Genomic DNA, 13,805 nt, shown 5'->3' with positions numbered 1-13,805 from the left:
TTATTTGAAGGCAACGAATCAACCGTTAGAAGCAAATAAATAACTTTGCGCTTCGCTCACTTGTTTCTACGTTGAATTAACTAGTAAGCTATCGTTGCTTCAAAAAAGCAATCCAGATAAATCAATACAAGATTTGTGTTGTTTCAAACGAAATATTTGCTGAGACTGTCAAATATTAAACAAGCATTTGTAAAATTCTAAATAATAGTATTCGTGGAATTCAACCTGCATAATGTTTGACACAATATTAAACTTGAATATTATCGAAAAAGCAAAAATTTGTTTAACCCATTCATGCCCATGTTGTTTGTGGACAACAACGTTTTTGAGCACCTATAACTTTTGATTGAGGCAAGATTTGCTCACAAAAACAAGTGACTATTGGCTTTCATTTGAGCATTAACAGTTATAAGGATCAGCTCTAGAACTGAAGTTATTACAATTAGTCTGATTGAACTCCAATGGAGCAGTGCTGCCAGGGACCGTTTACGTTTACGAAGGAAAATTAATTTTTCATATAACTTCGTTATGTTGCAATATTAGTGAAAACTGATAAAACTTATCAATTTAGACTATTTTTGGCTACGTTTTTCACGCAGTTGGACTATTGTAAATACTCTAGGAGAATTGTACTGAGCATTGGAAGGTAAAAATTGAGCAGCTTCTAGCACTGCAAGGAAAGCACCTACCTTTCTGGAAAAAGGTTTTTCGAGTTTCTTGACCCCACCGTTTTCAAGGAAAAATAGTTTTGAAACCCTACATGCACTAGAAAAAAGTTGGGCATGAAAGGGTTAATTTAATATATATTGTTGCTGCATGACGAGAAACAATGGCATCAACAGAGAGGCAGCTTTTGATACAAATAACGTATAAGCTGTCAAAATAATTGCATAATCTTAGGCTTTTTAGCAGCGATGCCAGATGTGAAGACATGTCTTCATTTTGAAGACATTTGAAAGGCTGTGAAGACGGGTTTTTCATTTAGAAGTCGAATTTGTTTCGGTTGTCTGACCGATTTCTGGCAGAATTCTGGCTCAAAATCTAAAACCGATTCAGAATCCTGGTCGGTGAAGACAAATGAAGACATTTTTTCATGAAATGTGAAGACATTTAAAAAATATGTCTGGTACCCCTGCTTTTTAGTTTCACAATACATAGGCGTCTCCCAAGAAAAAAAAAAAGATGGAGAATCGTGCCTCACTGTTACCTAATGTAATAATTTGTGTTATACAAGTAACAAATCGGTATCGTCGGAAAACAAAGTGACAATTGCTTTATGTTATGATATGCTGATCCAGAAACAGCCCCAACCGAATTTGCAACTTCTGTGTGTAATTCAACATAATAATTCACATCAATTGTTTTCTCTATTGAAGATTTCGTTGAAACTCTCCCCAAACAATCATGATCTCTCAAACAGAACGCTACACCCTAATGAACCCATATTTGAAAAAAAAAGATGAAGAATGCGCAATTGTCGCGTCTTCCCTGTAGAATTAGTTTGATATAACGCATACATTTTGATTACAGAAAATTAGTTAACAAATTTGAAATCATATCGTAAAGTGTCGTTCAGTCGTGATAACTCTCATAGTAAACCTGTAACCTTTTAGATGTTATATCGTAATACTTTTTAGCACACCACACAATAAAATATACACACATATGACAACAAACAATCCACAGTGTTTAGGGTGCACAACACACTCATCATACAAATTACATATTTTTGGTGGCCCTACTTCTGCGCTGTTTCAAGGTGTCAACAAGCCTACATCATACTCGTGCGTAGCATACATGTGGATACATATCCTTATTTAAATTTGTAATATGATAAATATGAATGAACAGCAGGACAATAGTAAAAAAAGCAAAGGGAATGGGGAGAACCAAAACAACTACAACTAACTAATAAAGAAATGAACAGGAAAATTTTGCTAAATAAAGATACATACTTCGCCTCGAGCTGGCGCCGTTACGACCACTTCGGCGACGCAGCGTGGCCGGGGGCGAACCAGAGGAACTACCCAACGGCAACGAGCCTCCGCTACTACTACTACAGTATGTATAGTTGCTGCTTGCACTGGAGGTCGTTGTTGTGCTTTGGCTACTGGTGCAAGAACTACTACAACTACTACTACTACTGATTGCGGGCGGGATGTTTGCGGTGGCCATTTTCAGTGCGACCAGTTTGCTATTGTTTATCGCTTGAATGTTGGTGCTCCGTAGCAGTCGGCTAATGAACTGAAGATTCGGGGCCTGATTTCCTAGGTCCTTATCTTCCTGCTGGTTGCCGTGATTGGTGGGTTTCTTCATGTCCATCGGGAGATACTTTTGATCTTCGATAATACTCTCCATTGAACTGCGTGACGGGATGGTGATTGTTGGGTTGGGATTACTATCGGCACTACCATCGAATGAGTGATTGCTGTAGTAATGCTGGTGGTCACCCGGTTGGCCTGTTGGGGGGGACATGGATGGTAGATAGGAACATGATTTATTCATATTTTCATAGTCCTGCTGAGTGGACGACGACGACGACGACGCCGAGACAGCAGCCGATGTTATTGTCGTATTGCTACCAGAACTGTGCAGGGGGCATAAATTATAGTGACTTGCCCTGCTGCTACCGACGACAATGACGGGCAGCCCGGTCGGACAGGTGCACTTGAGCGATGCTATCGATAAGTTGGACAATTGCTGATGTTTGCGATTGGCGCCCGGTAAATACTGATGATGAGGTCCGTTGGCAGCAGGACCGTTGTTTGTGATACGTATTGCACTTTCTTCCGTTAGCGGCAGTGACCGTGTCCGGTGGTGAACCGGTTGCAGCGTACTGACCAGGATTCCCCCGGTTGCATTCTTTCCGTAGAAACCTCCTCCACCGGATTGGCCGTTAAAAGTGGGATTGTTACTAACATTGCTACTACTGTTGCCTAGAACGTTCTGGGAGGACTTTTGCGGCGCCATGTGATGGGAGGTCGAATTGTTGTGGGGAGAATGACTTAGCATGGGGGTAGCGCTTGGTAATGATAAAGCTCTTTGATGGAATATCACTGCGGATGTAACTGTGAATAAGAGATAAAAAAAAAAAGAAAGAAAAAACGGAAAACAAAAAAAAACAATCACAGTGACACAACTTGGAAGAACATGTAGTGGAAAAAGAGATTCGAAAGAAGTGTACGTTAGAAGGAGAGGCAGAGAAGAAAGATCTGTTATTAAGTGTGAAACTTCGAGGATTGACCATTCTGTCAAGGAGTTTAGAGAAATTTTGTTAGCCACTTTTTAAATCCATTGTTATCGTTTTTAGTATTGTTGTTTCTATAAATCATGTGCTGTCTTTTGTATCTCCATTGTTTCTGTACTTTCATTTAGGTGATGTCAGTCATGGTGGTTTCGGGTATGTAGTTTGACGTGGGGGCTTTTGACATTACTTCATTTATCTCAATGTATTATACAGCAACGCATTGGAGAAACAATACTTTTCGTACTTGTACAGATGTAATAGTTTCTTCAAGCTCATCAGCAATACGATCGACATTATGGTGTCAGCAACTAGGCGACTTTCAAACTAACGCAATACGTTCCAAGTAATTGGAATGTATTTGCTGTAATATTTTTAATTAGCAAGAATGCGCGCCATTTTCATCTGTCGTCCTAAAATTTGTTAATCGTTTTCAGGTTTTCTATTGTATTTTCGCTTGCTCGATTTTGTATAGCAGAACGATAAAGTGATGATTTCCAACGCAGCGAAAAGGAATTACAATGCGGTAGCAGTCTGGGTGTGTCAGATTTGTTTGGAAAACAACTTTTGTCACATGATGGATCAAACACAAAGAGTATAATCAATAGGGAAAAACGAAATATTAATTGTTATTATTCACCACCAGAGGTCGCAGGATCGTTAGGATAATGGTTTCTAACAAAAAAAGACTCATACATTGTCATATTTCTTTCACAAATATAAAAAAAAAATCTGTTGAATCATAAAGAATCGAATTTTTTTGTTCCAATTAATATGCTTTTGTGAACAACCATCTCCAGACTGTATGTTATTATATTAATAATAGGAGGGGGAGGAAGAGGACAAACTATGCAGCACCCCAGAATATGACGGAGAAAGTAAATAGATAATAAAAATGGAATTTCGGTATTACAAAAGATTAGTTGTAATGGTTCCAACATCGCCTCATAGATATAGAAACAGATGCACTGTAATGTTAAACTAATCGTTATTCTATATGACGTCAAATAAACACCGCAAGTGATGCCGCGTTGAGTTCAGGTCAGGAAAAGTAAGCTAACTGGTTAGCTTTTATGAAATATTAGTCACTGTCAACGCTATCAGCTATTAGTACTGCTACTTTGTGTGTTAGTAAGGGTATATTTGATGCAGGTCTGACATTTGCTTTTAGCAAGATTACTTAACCGGTTAATATCAGTCATTGCGCTGTGGTAGCGTATATACTTTCCATAAACATATACATCTGAATCTGTCAGTTAAGGTTACCACTAGAAGTACGCATAATTTATACTTGTTAATTGCTATTGGCAACTCTATCAGCAAGCACTTATTGGCGATTTGGTGGAAATATTTACAGTGTATTTTATGTTGGTATGGGTAATCATTCAAACGGTGAGTGTCGGAGGTTTTGGTTGTAGAAATCTATTATGCTATGTGAAAGTACGGGGAGCTTTCCCGATTGTGATTCGGGTTTTGTTTATTATCCGTAAAATTCATTTCGATCTTTTGTATGCTAGGTATTATATATCTTTCGAATAGTGTGAGAAATATCTAACTTTTTGCCGAAAAAAGTATATTGATTGTTTGAAATGAAAATTATGAGCGATTTTCTTATGAGCAACAAAAATGTTCTCGGTTGTGGGCATCCTAGGGATATGGAAATCATAAGGCTTTTTCCAACGTGTCCACTTGCAATGGTCCGATTTGAGATAACATCGACACAAAGCTAGCATCTCAAAAAGCTGGGGTCACGTGAAGTGCTTGGAGTTGAATTGGCTTGAGTTTTTGCTTCAGCAGTTATCTGTCAAGCTCGCCCACAACCGAATACAAAAAGTGCTCCATAACCGGGAATGATGATTATTGTTTTACTAAAATCATTATTATTCTACACTGTTAAGACTTAGTGCGTGATTTTCGATAATTTTACGCAAAAAAATCGATAGCTAAAATTCGGAAAATTACTTTTAGTTTTTCAACACTGTATTCAACACAAAAAAGCAGATAGATGTTTTCGGTATGAAGTGGACTCAAAAAGCTAGCTTATAGTATTTTGTGACGCTGTGCAAAGTTTCCTAGCACTATCAAAATGCACACGTCGAAAATGGTGGCAACAACAGAGGGCGACCCACAACCGGGGACATTCCCATACTAAAAATCCAAACTTGTTGAACGATATGTTTTTACACATTTTATTAATTTATAAAACATTTATAAACAGTTATTCATGCAAAAACTATTAACTATTATCTTTTGTTTGAGCACTAACAGCTAGTAAGACAGTAATATTTTGGCTTTTGGAGTGATCTAACGGGTGTTCAATAAAAAATGATTTCAATACCTTTCTGTAATTAAAGTAACAAGCGCAATTTTTTTTTCTCTCCAAGAGAATTGCTCTCTGGACTCCCTAGAAATGGTTGGTATGTTTCTTTTCTTTTGCTTTTCGTTTTCGGTGCTGTCAGTTCAATCGAAGATGGCGTCGAAACAGCAAGCACTCCGCGAGCTTGTTGTACGGTTTTACGAAACGCATGGTCATCGAGGAAAAAATTTTAGGATAGACCACTTTCGAGATAAAAACGTGCCCATGAGTACAATTTACCGAATACTGGCACCCTGAGTGTGTAGCGGAAGGCCGGTAGCGACCATCCGGCGAAGATAATGACGAAGGAAAATAAGGAAGCGTTGAAAAAGCTGTTCGACAACAAGGACGGAACGAGCTTGTGTTACGCCGGCCGAAAATATCACTGCTCCCATACCTTGATTCATCGAACCCTCAAAATGGAGGACATCATCTGTCGGAAAAAGACTCTCTCCCCCGAGTACACGGACGAGCAGATAGCGATCGTGAGATCGCAGCGCCGGTGGATAACGAAGAACTACCGCGGGACGTCGTTCGTGGTGGATGACGAAAGTTACTTTCCGTTCTCGAAAACCCACTTTCCAGGAAATGACAGCTACTATTCCAGCGATAAGTTGGCCACACCCCCGAAATAAAATATAAGTTTTGGCATAAATTTAAAAAAAAAGTTATGCTGTGCATCGCCATATCGGACAGAGGGATTTCAAAGCCAGAGTTCAAGCCGAGCGGTCTGGCCATCAATCAACAAGCGTACCAGAAAGAGCGTCTTGAGATAATTCTTCTGCCTTTCTTAAAGAAGCATCATGCGGATGAGACACGGTGTCTCTGGTAGAACAATATTTAGACAAAAAAGTCAGTATCGCTGAGGTACTCACTAATCGAAAGCTTAGATACTCCCCTTTCATCTGAGACTAAATTTGAAATGTTCTATCGGGGGCTCTATAGCAATTTTTTTTAACATTTTGATGATTTTTTTTGAAGATTGCATTTCAATGAATAGCTCTCAGAAGATATCTCACTTTTAGGCGGATGAATCTTTTGACCTACAGTATCAGATGGAGGAACTTATTACGTTAATAAATACTTTCGAAGACACCAATGACCGAAGACACCAAATTTCGCGATAATTCAAATTTCAAATTTGAATAAAAATTTTACTCGGGATATTTTTTGTCTCTGGTAGAACAGTTCGGGTTCTGGTAGAACAATATTACCACAAGCAAATCAATATCACTGATGTACACACTATCCGGAAACTTGCTCCTCTTTTAAACGAGACAAGTTTTGAATTGTTCTTCCTAAGGGTCTAGAACTTTTTTTAATTTAGAAAAATAAATACTTAAGTTTATATAATATGGATACTATTATTCATTTGTTCGTCGGTCTGGGAAACTAACTTTTTTTAACATTTATGAATAATTGATATCAGAAAATAAATTTTTAGTTTATGGTGCATTTGTGTTCGTTGAATTCATGTAGTTATGTGTATGAATTGTTTAATATTTAAATTTAGATGATCGAGAAGTCATTTTTATGTATATCGACTTCAATGATTACAGTGTTTGTTAGTACATACATATATTATAAGAATATTGGCCTAATATCTGCTTCCTACTTCCTAATAACTACTTCCTACTTCAATGGTTAATGAGATAAAACTATCATTGTGAATTAGCCTCCTGAAATTGGTTGAAATTTTGAATACTTTCTCTATGGATTTATGATCAATTCACAAAATATTATATTTTATCTTAAAAATATTACTATATAAAAAAACTTTACAATATTTCGAGATGTGACTTAAACAGATGAGTTTTTGGGGCAACATAGTGTTATAAACCTGTTATTATAAGTTTTTAGGACATTCTTCGAATCCGCGAAACAATACCCTTTTGTTTATATTTTAGGTTATCAAAAAAATTTTTGCTCGGGATTCTTTTCCGATCCTTTTCTTATTCAAAACTATATTTTCGGATTTCTCAGATCATTTTACCTTAATTTGATGTATTTAGATCCTTTGTTTCGTCGATTAATCAAATCGAAATACTTGAAAAAGTGCACTTTAAAATTGCAACTTTCCCATATTTCCTATATTAGGGTGGATGTACCAATAGTCGCATACTTAAGGAAAAATTTTGTTAAAAAATCGATGAATAGACCTATGGACAATGTTAATACATTAAACGAAAGCCTTCAATCCCTACTTCATAGGAAAAATATAAAGATGGTTTAATACCAATTGAGGTATTCAAAACCGCTTGTAACACTATAGGAACACATGTACCAATGGTGGTGCAATCGCTAATTTCGGTTCCTATTGTTGCAAATCCCATTCATTTCTTAAAGGGACTTGCAACTATAGGTACATTAGATCTATAGGTGCAAGGGAGCTCAAAATTCGAAGAAAATAAATTTTTACAACAGTTTTTTGAACAAATTTCAAGGATAATGGTTTTATTATCGCATAATTTTAGTGCGATGAATCGATAAAAAATATTTGTTGATGGTTGGTACCTTAGTTAGGCGTACCACTACTGCAACTATTGGTACACCTCAACTATAGGAGCACCCACCCTACAACAAATACACAATCCCTAAAGACAGATAACACACCGCCACTTCCCAACATTTTCTCGCTGACTACAAAACAACTTGCAATGATTCTGCGGAGAATATAATTAATTATCTTATGTGTTTCTAAAGGAAGAGTCTTTCGAAACTCGTAATTTTCAACAAAACTAAAAACGAAAACAAAATTTAATTGAGATAAAATTGTTCAAAGAATCAATAGGACATCCATAGAACTTTGAATGTAACATCAGTTACTTAGGAACTCCGAGCAAAAATATATTTCGTAGAAAAATAAATTGAAGGAAACGTTTTGTTTTGCGAATTTCAAGATACCTAATTACCAAAGCGAAACTGGCTAAATGGTGTCTTCGAAGGTTTTCATTAACGTTACATGTCCGTTCCTCTGACAGTATGTGTTCTCTGATTTAACCTCCTAAAAGCGAGATATTTGTTCTAAGCTACAAATTGAAAAATTACCTAAAAATTTAACATCAAAATGTTAAAAAAAAATAAATAAATGTTCTAGACCCCCCGATAGAACATTGTGGGAAAAACCGACACTGTGGGTAAAACCGACACTCCACAACATTTCCTAGAAATCAAATTTTTATTCATTTTATAATGATACATTATTATTAGTGACGTTTATTTAGAGCATTTGAAGAAAAATTAGATTTACGCTAGTGCGCCGAATGTCATAAAAATAAACAAAACATACGACAGCAGCGTTCATACTCGTCTGGATGTTAAATTTCGTTGGTAGATCTTAAGGTTTTAACCGAACAAAAGCTTTTCAAATCACCACATTTTTCAGTACATATTATTATCGGCCTTTCCTATGATCAACTAGGTGCATTGAAGACGAGTTTGAGAAATTCAATATTTTTAATTGCTTTTATAAAAAAATGTGCGCTGTTGGGGTAAAACCGACACCCTATGGTTAGGGTAAAACCGACACGCTGTTAAGATGGTTGTGTATACTTGCTATTCATTTCAAAATACTGTGGATCTTTGTGACACTTCAATTAGCCTATTAGAACACTATAGTATTAGCAGAAATACACAGAAATACTTTTATTGTGTTTATTTCTTGCAAGTCTCTTTAAAAATCAAAAATTGGAATTTTTGCTTATCTGATTCTATCGAAGCTTTTGCTATTTCTGCAAAAAGCTCATCAAACCGTTTCTATTGTTCTTTTAGTTTGTCATAGACTAACTTTATCACAATGAGACAATGATCTTTTATGATCAGAGTCCGAAAATCAAATCTGAAAAAGATAGTTTTACTAAGAAGTGTGTGTGTCAGTTATAAGTGAATGAATCCAATTATCAGAACGTAGAACGCTTGCAAATCTTCTCTTACGAAATAAAATGACACTGGGGTTGCAATGATGTGCGCAAGGATTATTTGGAAATACTCATATCAATAAATAATCCTATAGCATAAAATACTCTTATTTATAGTACTGCGCTTTCGAACTTTCTTCCCTTCAGTACATGATGAAGCAATAAAAAGCACATATTTGCATCATACATACTCACTAGACCGGTTCAATTTTTGACTTTTAGCTCCACCAGGCTCTACTGATTCCTTTTATGGTCCTTAGCAATTGTGCAAATTTTGGTACCGATTGGTTGTGTCTACGGGTCCTCCAAGAATTTCAAAGTTTATATGGAAATTTGTATGAAAAATCGGTTAACATTGAAAATAAATTCTTAAAAAATCACCTCATCAATCACTTAATCAGAACACTATATATTTCTAAAGGTATTCTTCTACTGAACACATTCAGGGAACATTGCAAGTTTATGAAAATTCTTTGAGAAAAGTTATTAACTAAAGAAGCAGCATGACTTCAAAACAAGTGGATTTTATTATTAATCATAGCAACCCTGTTTGAATAGCTACATCGTTATACAAGTGTAAAATAGACTTGCCACCCACCGCTAGCATATGACAGATGCAGCTATTCAAACAGGGTTGCTATGATTAATAATAAAATCCACTTGTTTTGAAGTCATGCTGCTTCTTTAGTTAATAACTTTTCTCAGCGAATTTTCACAAACTTACAATGTTCCACGAATGTGTTCAGTAGACGAATACCTTTAGAAATATATAGTGTGGTGATTTTTTAAGAATTTATTTTCAACTTTAACCGATTTTCTATACTAATTTCCATATAAACTTTGAAATTTTTGGAGGGTCCGAAGACACAACCGATCGGCACCAAAATTTGCACAATTACTAAGGGCCATAAAAGGAATCAGTAAAGCCTGGTGGAGCAAAAAGTCAAAAATTGAACCAGTCTAATACTCACACTTTATTAATCAATTAAAGTGGAGAGAAAATAAATTAAAGGGGGTGTCGATCTTACCCCTATGGGGTGTCGGTTTTACCCGTCACTTTGTTTCCAAGTTTTACAACCAATAATTTTCAATGAAATTAATTTTTTGAAGCGCTGAAAAAATTAAGTCTTGTTAAGAATTTTCTGAAGAAGAATTCTGCATAAAAATTATAATTTTATTGGTTTTGTGGCAACTTAGAAAAAGTGTTAAGCTTAAGGTGTCGGTTTTAACCATAATTCTTCTGCGTATTGAAAGAAAGGAACCCGACCAACTTGTCCCAGTGCCGTTCCGGATTTTCTTGGCTCCCTCAGTGCCCTAGTCTTCAAAAATAATTGGCGAGCCAAGGATACGAAGCAGTTGACCACCAGGCTACGGAATTGTATCCGGAATATGGACGTCATTGCCGTCCAGCGCTCTTGTCAGAGCATCGCGACTAAGTTGCGTCGTATGGCTGACCAGGGCCCCTTCTCCAATATTCATTGACGTTTTTTTAAGAGTAAACATTGTTTTAATAAAAAAAATTCTGAATGGGCTGATTTTTTTTTTGTTTTTTAACTAGATGACTGAAAAAATTCTCATTATTTGTTAAACATCCGTTGCTCGATGGGCTAAGAAGATAGACTTTCACGAGATATTCAGGATACTATAAGATTTAATTTAGCCACTCCGCCATCGTTTCTGGATAACACCATTGAAACATATTTAGCAGGCCAGATTCCCATGAGGCCAAAACTCTTAGATGTATCTCAAAAGATTGATTTTTATCATTATGAATACATTTAATTGAGAGATTATATACCGTTACTTGGGTTCCGATGGGTTTATTTGAGCTTTTATATCATTAATCCATCAAATCATATAATGCAAGAAAATCTAATCATGCAAATATGTGTTTAAAGTTGCATCACCATACAACGCTATACCAATTACATCGCAGCGACAAGTTGGATGACCTCTAGCTGACGAACCAATCCAAATTCAAGTCAGTTTTTTCTTGTGCACATTTTTAGCATCTTGTAGATGCAAAATGCGTAAATAGGTGATTCACCACTACTTGAGTACTAGTTTGCCCGGCAGACCCTATTTGTCAGGGCGGCTTATGTGCACCTACCAGAGTTTCGGATTTTTGCACATAAACAACAAAAAGGTAAACAAATAAATATAAAATTTCCCGGATATTATTTCTCCTACAATTCTCCCAATGCTACTGCTGCTGGATCGTCGCTTATTTGCTGCTACTGATGGCGGAAAGGGAAATTACAGCTTCCGACCGACCGGGACTGCAACGACCAAGTTCTCCTGGTTTACTCGTTAACTGCCATGATAGCGGCCCTATGCATTTAGCTAGGAAGGTGAACTTAGCTCTTTTGTTGGAACCTCCCTAGTGACGATGGCGAATTATCGCCGGATCTACTCACTTCCCACGAGAGATCCCAGAAGTCACCGCAGTGTACTTCCCAGGAGCCACCTTTGGCAGCCCTGCTGCGCTCTCCTTGATGGTTAGCTGTGCCGGAGAGCTAGACTGGAAAAAATGGATAAAAATGGATTGGTCCAGCGAAAAAAAGTCTAAGCGGCACAAAAAATACCCCGTCGCACAGTGATCACCTTCCATACAATGTCGGACAAAACCTCAAAAGTGGCCTGAATTTGATGAAAACTTTACATTAAGGTAATTTTGTGAAGCTGAATTCATATTTGATGTTCATTTTTTGTTTTTTTTATTGACTCAAAATTTTGGCACTTAGGGTGCTAATATTTACGAATATAAAGTGCACTACATCCGAAATTTCATTTTCAAAAAATTAGGTGCGGTGAATTTTTTAACAGAATACACATTTTTTCAATTGTTAATAATAATAAGTCACATCTATAAATTATATTACGAACCCTGGGTAATCAAAGGCTACCATGCGTTTCCTTCAGACATATCATGAAAAATCAAAAATTTTTCATACCTCGGGCCAGAAAGGGGCAAAACAAGATATTTATTTTCGGAAAGTACACTAATTTTCAAGTATCATGAACAACAAGCGATCTTTCCGACCTGTTTCAAAAAAAGTACAGTCACTTTGAATATTATAACTTTAATTTATTGCGCGATTTATTATTTGTTCCTCATGTCTGAGCGAGAAGAAAGGCTTGTATCGACTAAATCGAATGGCAACTATAAGTCCAGCGAATAACCTTTAAAATGAAAACTGCTCAATCCTAATCGGAGTCTTAACTAAAAAGATATATTCATTTGAATAACTTAGGTTTGAAAACAGTGTTTCTCAGAATTGATCATTTATTTCATCTTTGAAGTTCTGTAAAAAATCGAACTATCGGCCTCAGGACTTTATATTTTGAGAAGACTTTATTCAACCTGTTAAGAAACAGGTAAAAATGTTAAATCATGAAAAATCTAAAATAAAATTTTGAGGTTTTGTCCGGCTAGGCGACACTTTGCGTCGTTCTATCACTGTGGTACGAAACATTCTCCCCATGGCCACCTCCTGCACAATATAAACAAACCGCCCGCCTTCCACTACTGCCGTTGCTGTCACTCTTCGTTCCGCGAATTCAGCGCATTTTTCGACAGCAAAGGACATCCTATGTTATTAAATCACAAATGTCAAACAAAAATTACTACACCTATCTAGTTTGAAAAAACTGTTCACAAACGCAAAAACGAACAAAATTTACAATAAATTGTGAACGGTATAGAACAGCGGCGAGCATAGTGTTGCGTAAACAAATACACTCCACGGAGTGTCTACACAAAAATAGGTATATTTCCACACAGTGCTAAATTGTTACCCTGAACGGGCTACAAATATTAGGCTTCCTAGTACCGACCTTTTAGACGAAAACCGGTTCCACGGTACTGAAGCCCTTAGCACCGGTAGTATCGGTAAAATACCGATAGTCGGGTATTTTCATTTTTAAAAAAAATGAGAAATACTATTGATTTGAACGTATAACATCATGAGTTCATTGAACAAGTTTTGTATACTTTACAAGTATTGTTTAATGTGTTGTTTACAGCGCCACAGCGAACACATTAACCACACCAATCCGAGCTTCGGTTATAAAGCATTTTCCAAAAAAACACGTTTTCTGTTATTTTGTGAATATCGTTGTAATTATTTCCAACCAAATAGCTCCGATATTTTGAAACGGGCCCCTATATTAAAATCATTGATATGTCACCATCAAAGAGTAAAACTGTGCGATAAAGTAATTTGAGAGTTTTCAACTACACAATGTTGGTATAGAGAGTTTGACACAACTGAACAAACAGTACTCT

The 13,805-nt window shown here is 36.5% G+C and overlaps 1 protein-coding gene across 17 annotated transcripts in view; it reads right to left on the bottom strand.

The window, feature by feature from the left end:
- The window catches only part of LOC131682014 (mucin-19), a 642,211-nt gene that overhangs the window by 45,956 nt on the left and 582,450 nt on the right, over positions 1 to 13,805 (bottom strand). For 12 of the 17 annotated variants that reach the window (XM_058963148.1, XM_058963145.1, XM_058963144.1 and 9 more), the window contains one exon: positions 1,956 to 3,068. The exons of the other annotated variants lie outside the window; for them this stretch is intronic. In XM_058963148.1, coding sequence (XP_058819131.1) covers positions 1,956 to 3,068 — 1,113 coding nt within the window. The remainder of the gene's footprint in view (positions 1 to 1,955; positions 3,069 to 13,805) is intronic. 17 annotated transcript variants of the gene reach the window in all.

The sequence above is a fragment of the Topomyia yanbarensis genome, chromosome 2, assembly GCF_030247195.1.
Source record: "Topomyia yanbarensis strain Yona2022 chromosome 2, ASM3024719v1, whole genome shotgun sequence".
Taxonomy (NCBI): Eukaryota; Metazoa; Arthropoda; class Insecta; order Diptera; family Culicidae; genus Topomyia; species Topomyia yanbarensis.
The sequence above is the reverse complement of the archived record's forward strand: the minus strand, read 5'-3'. Positions and strand labels throughout refer to the sequence as shown.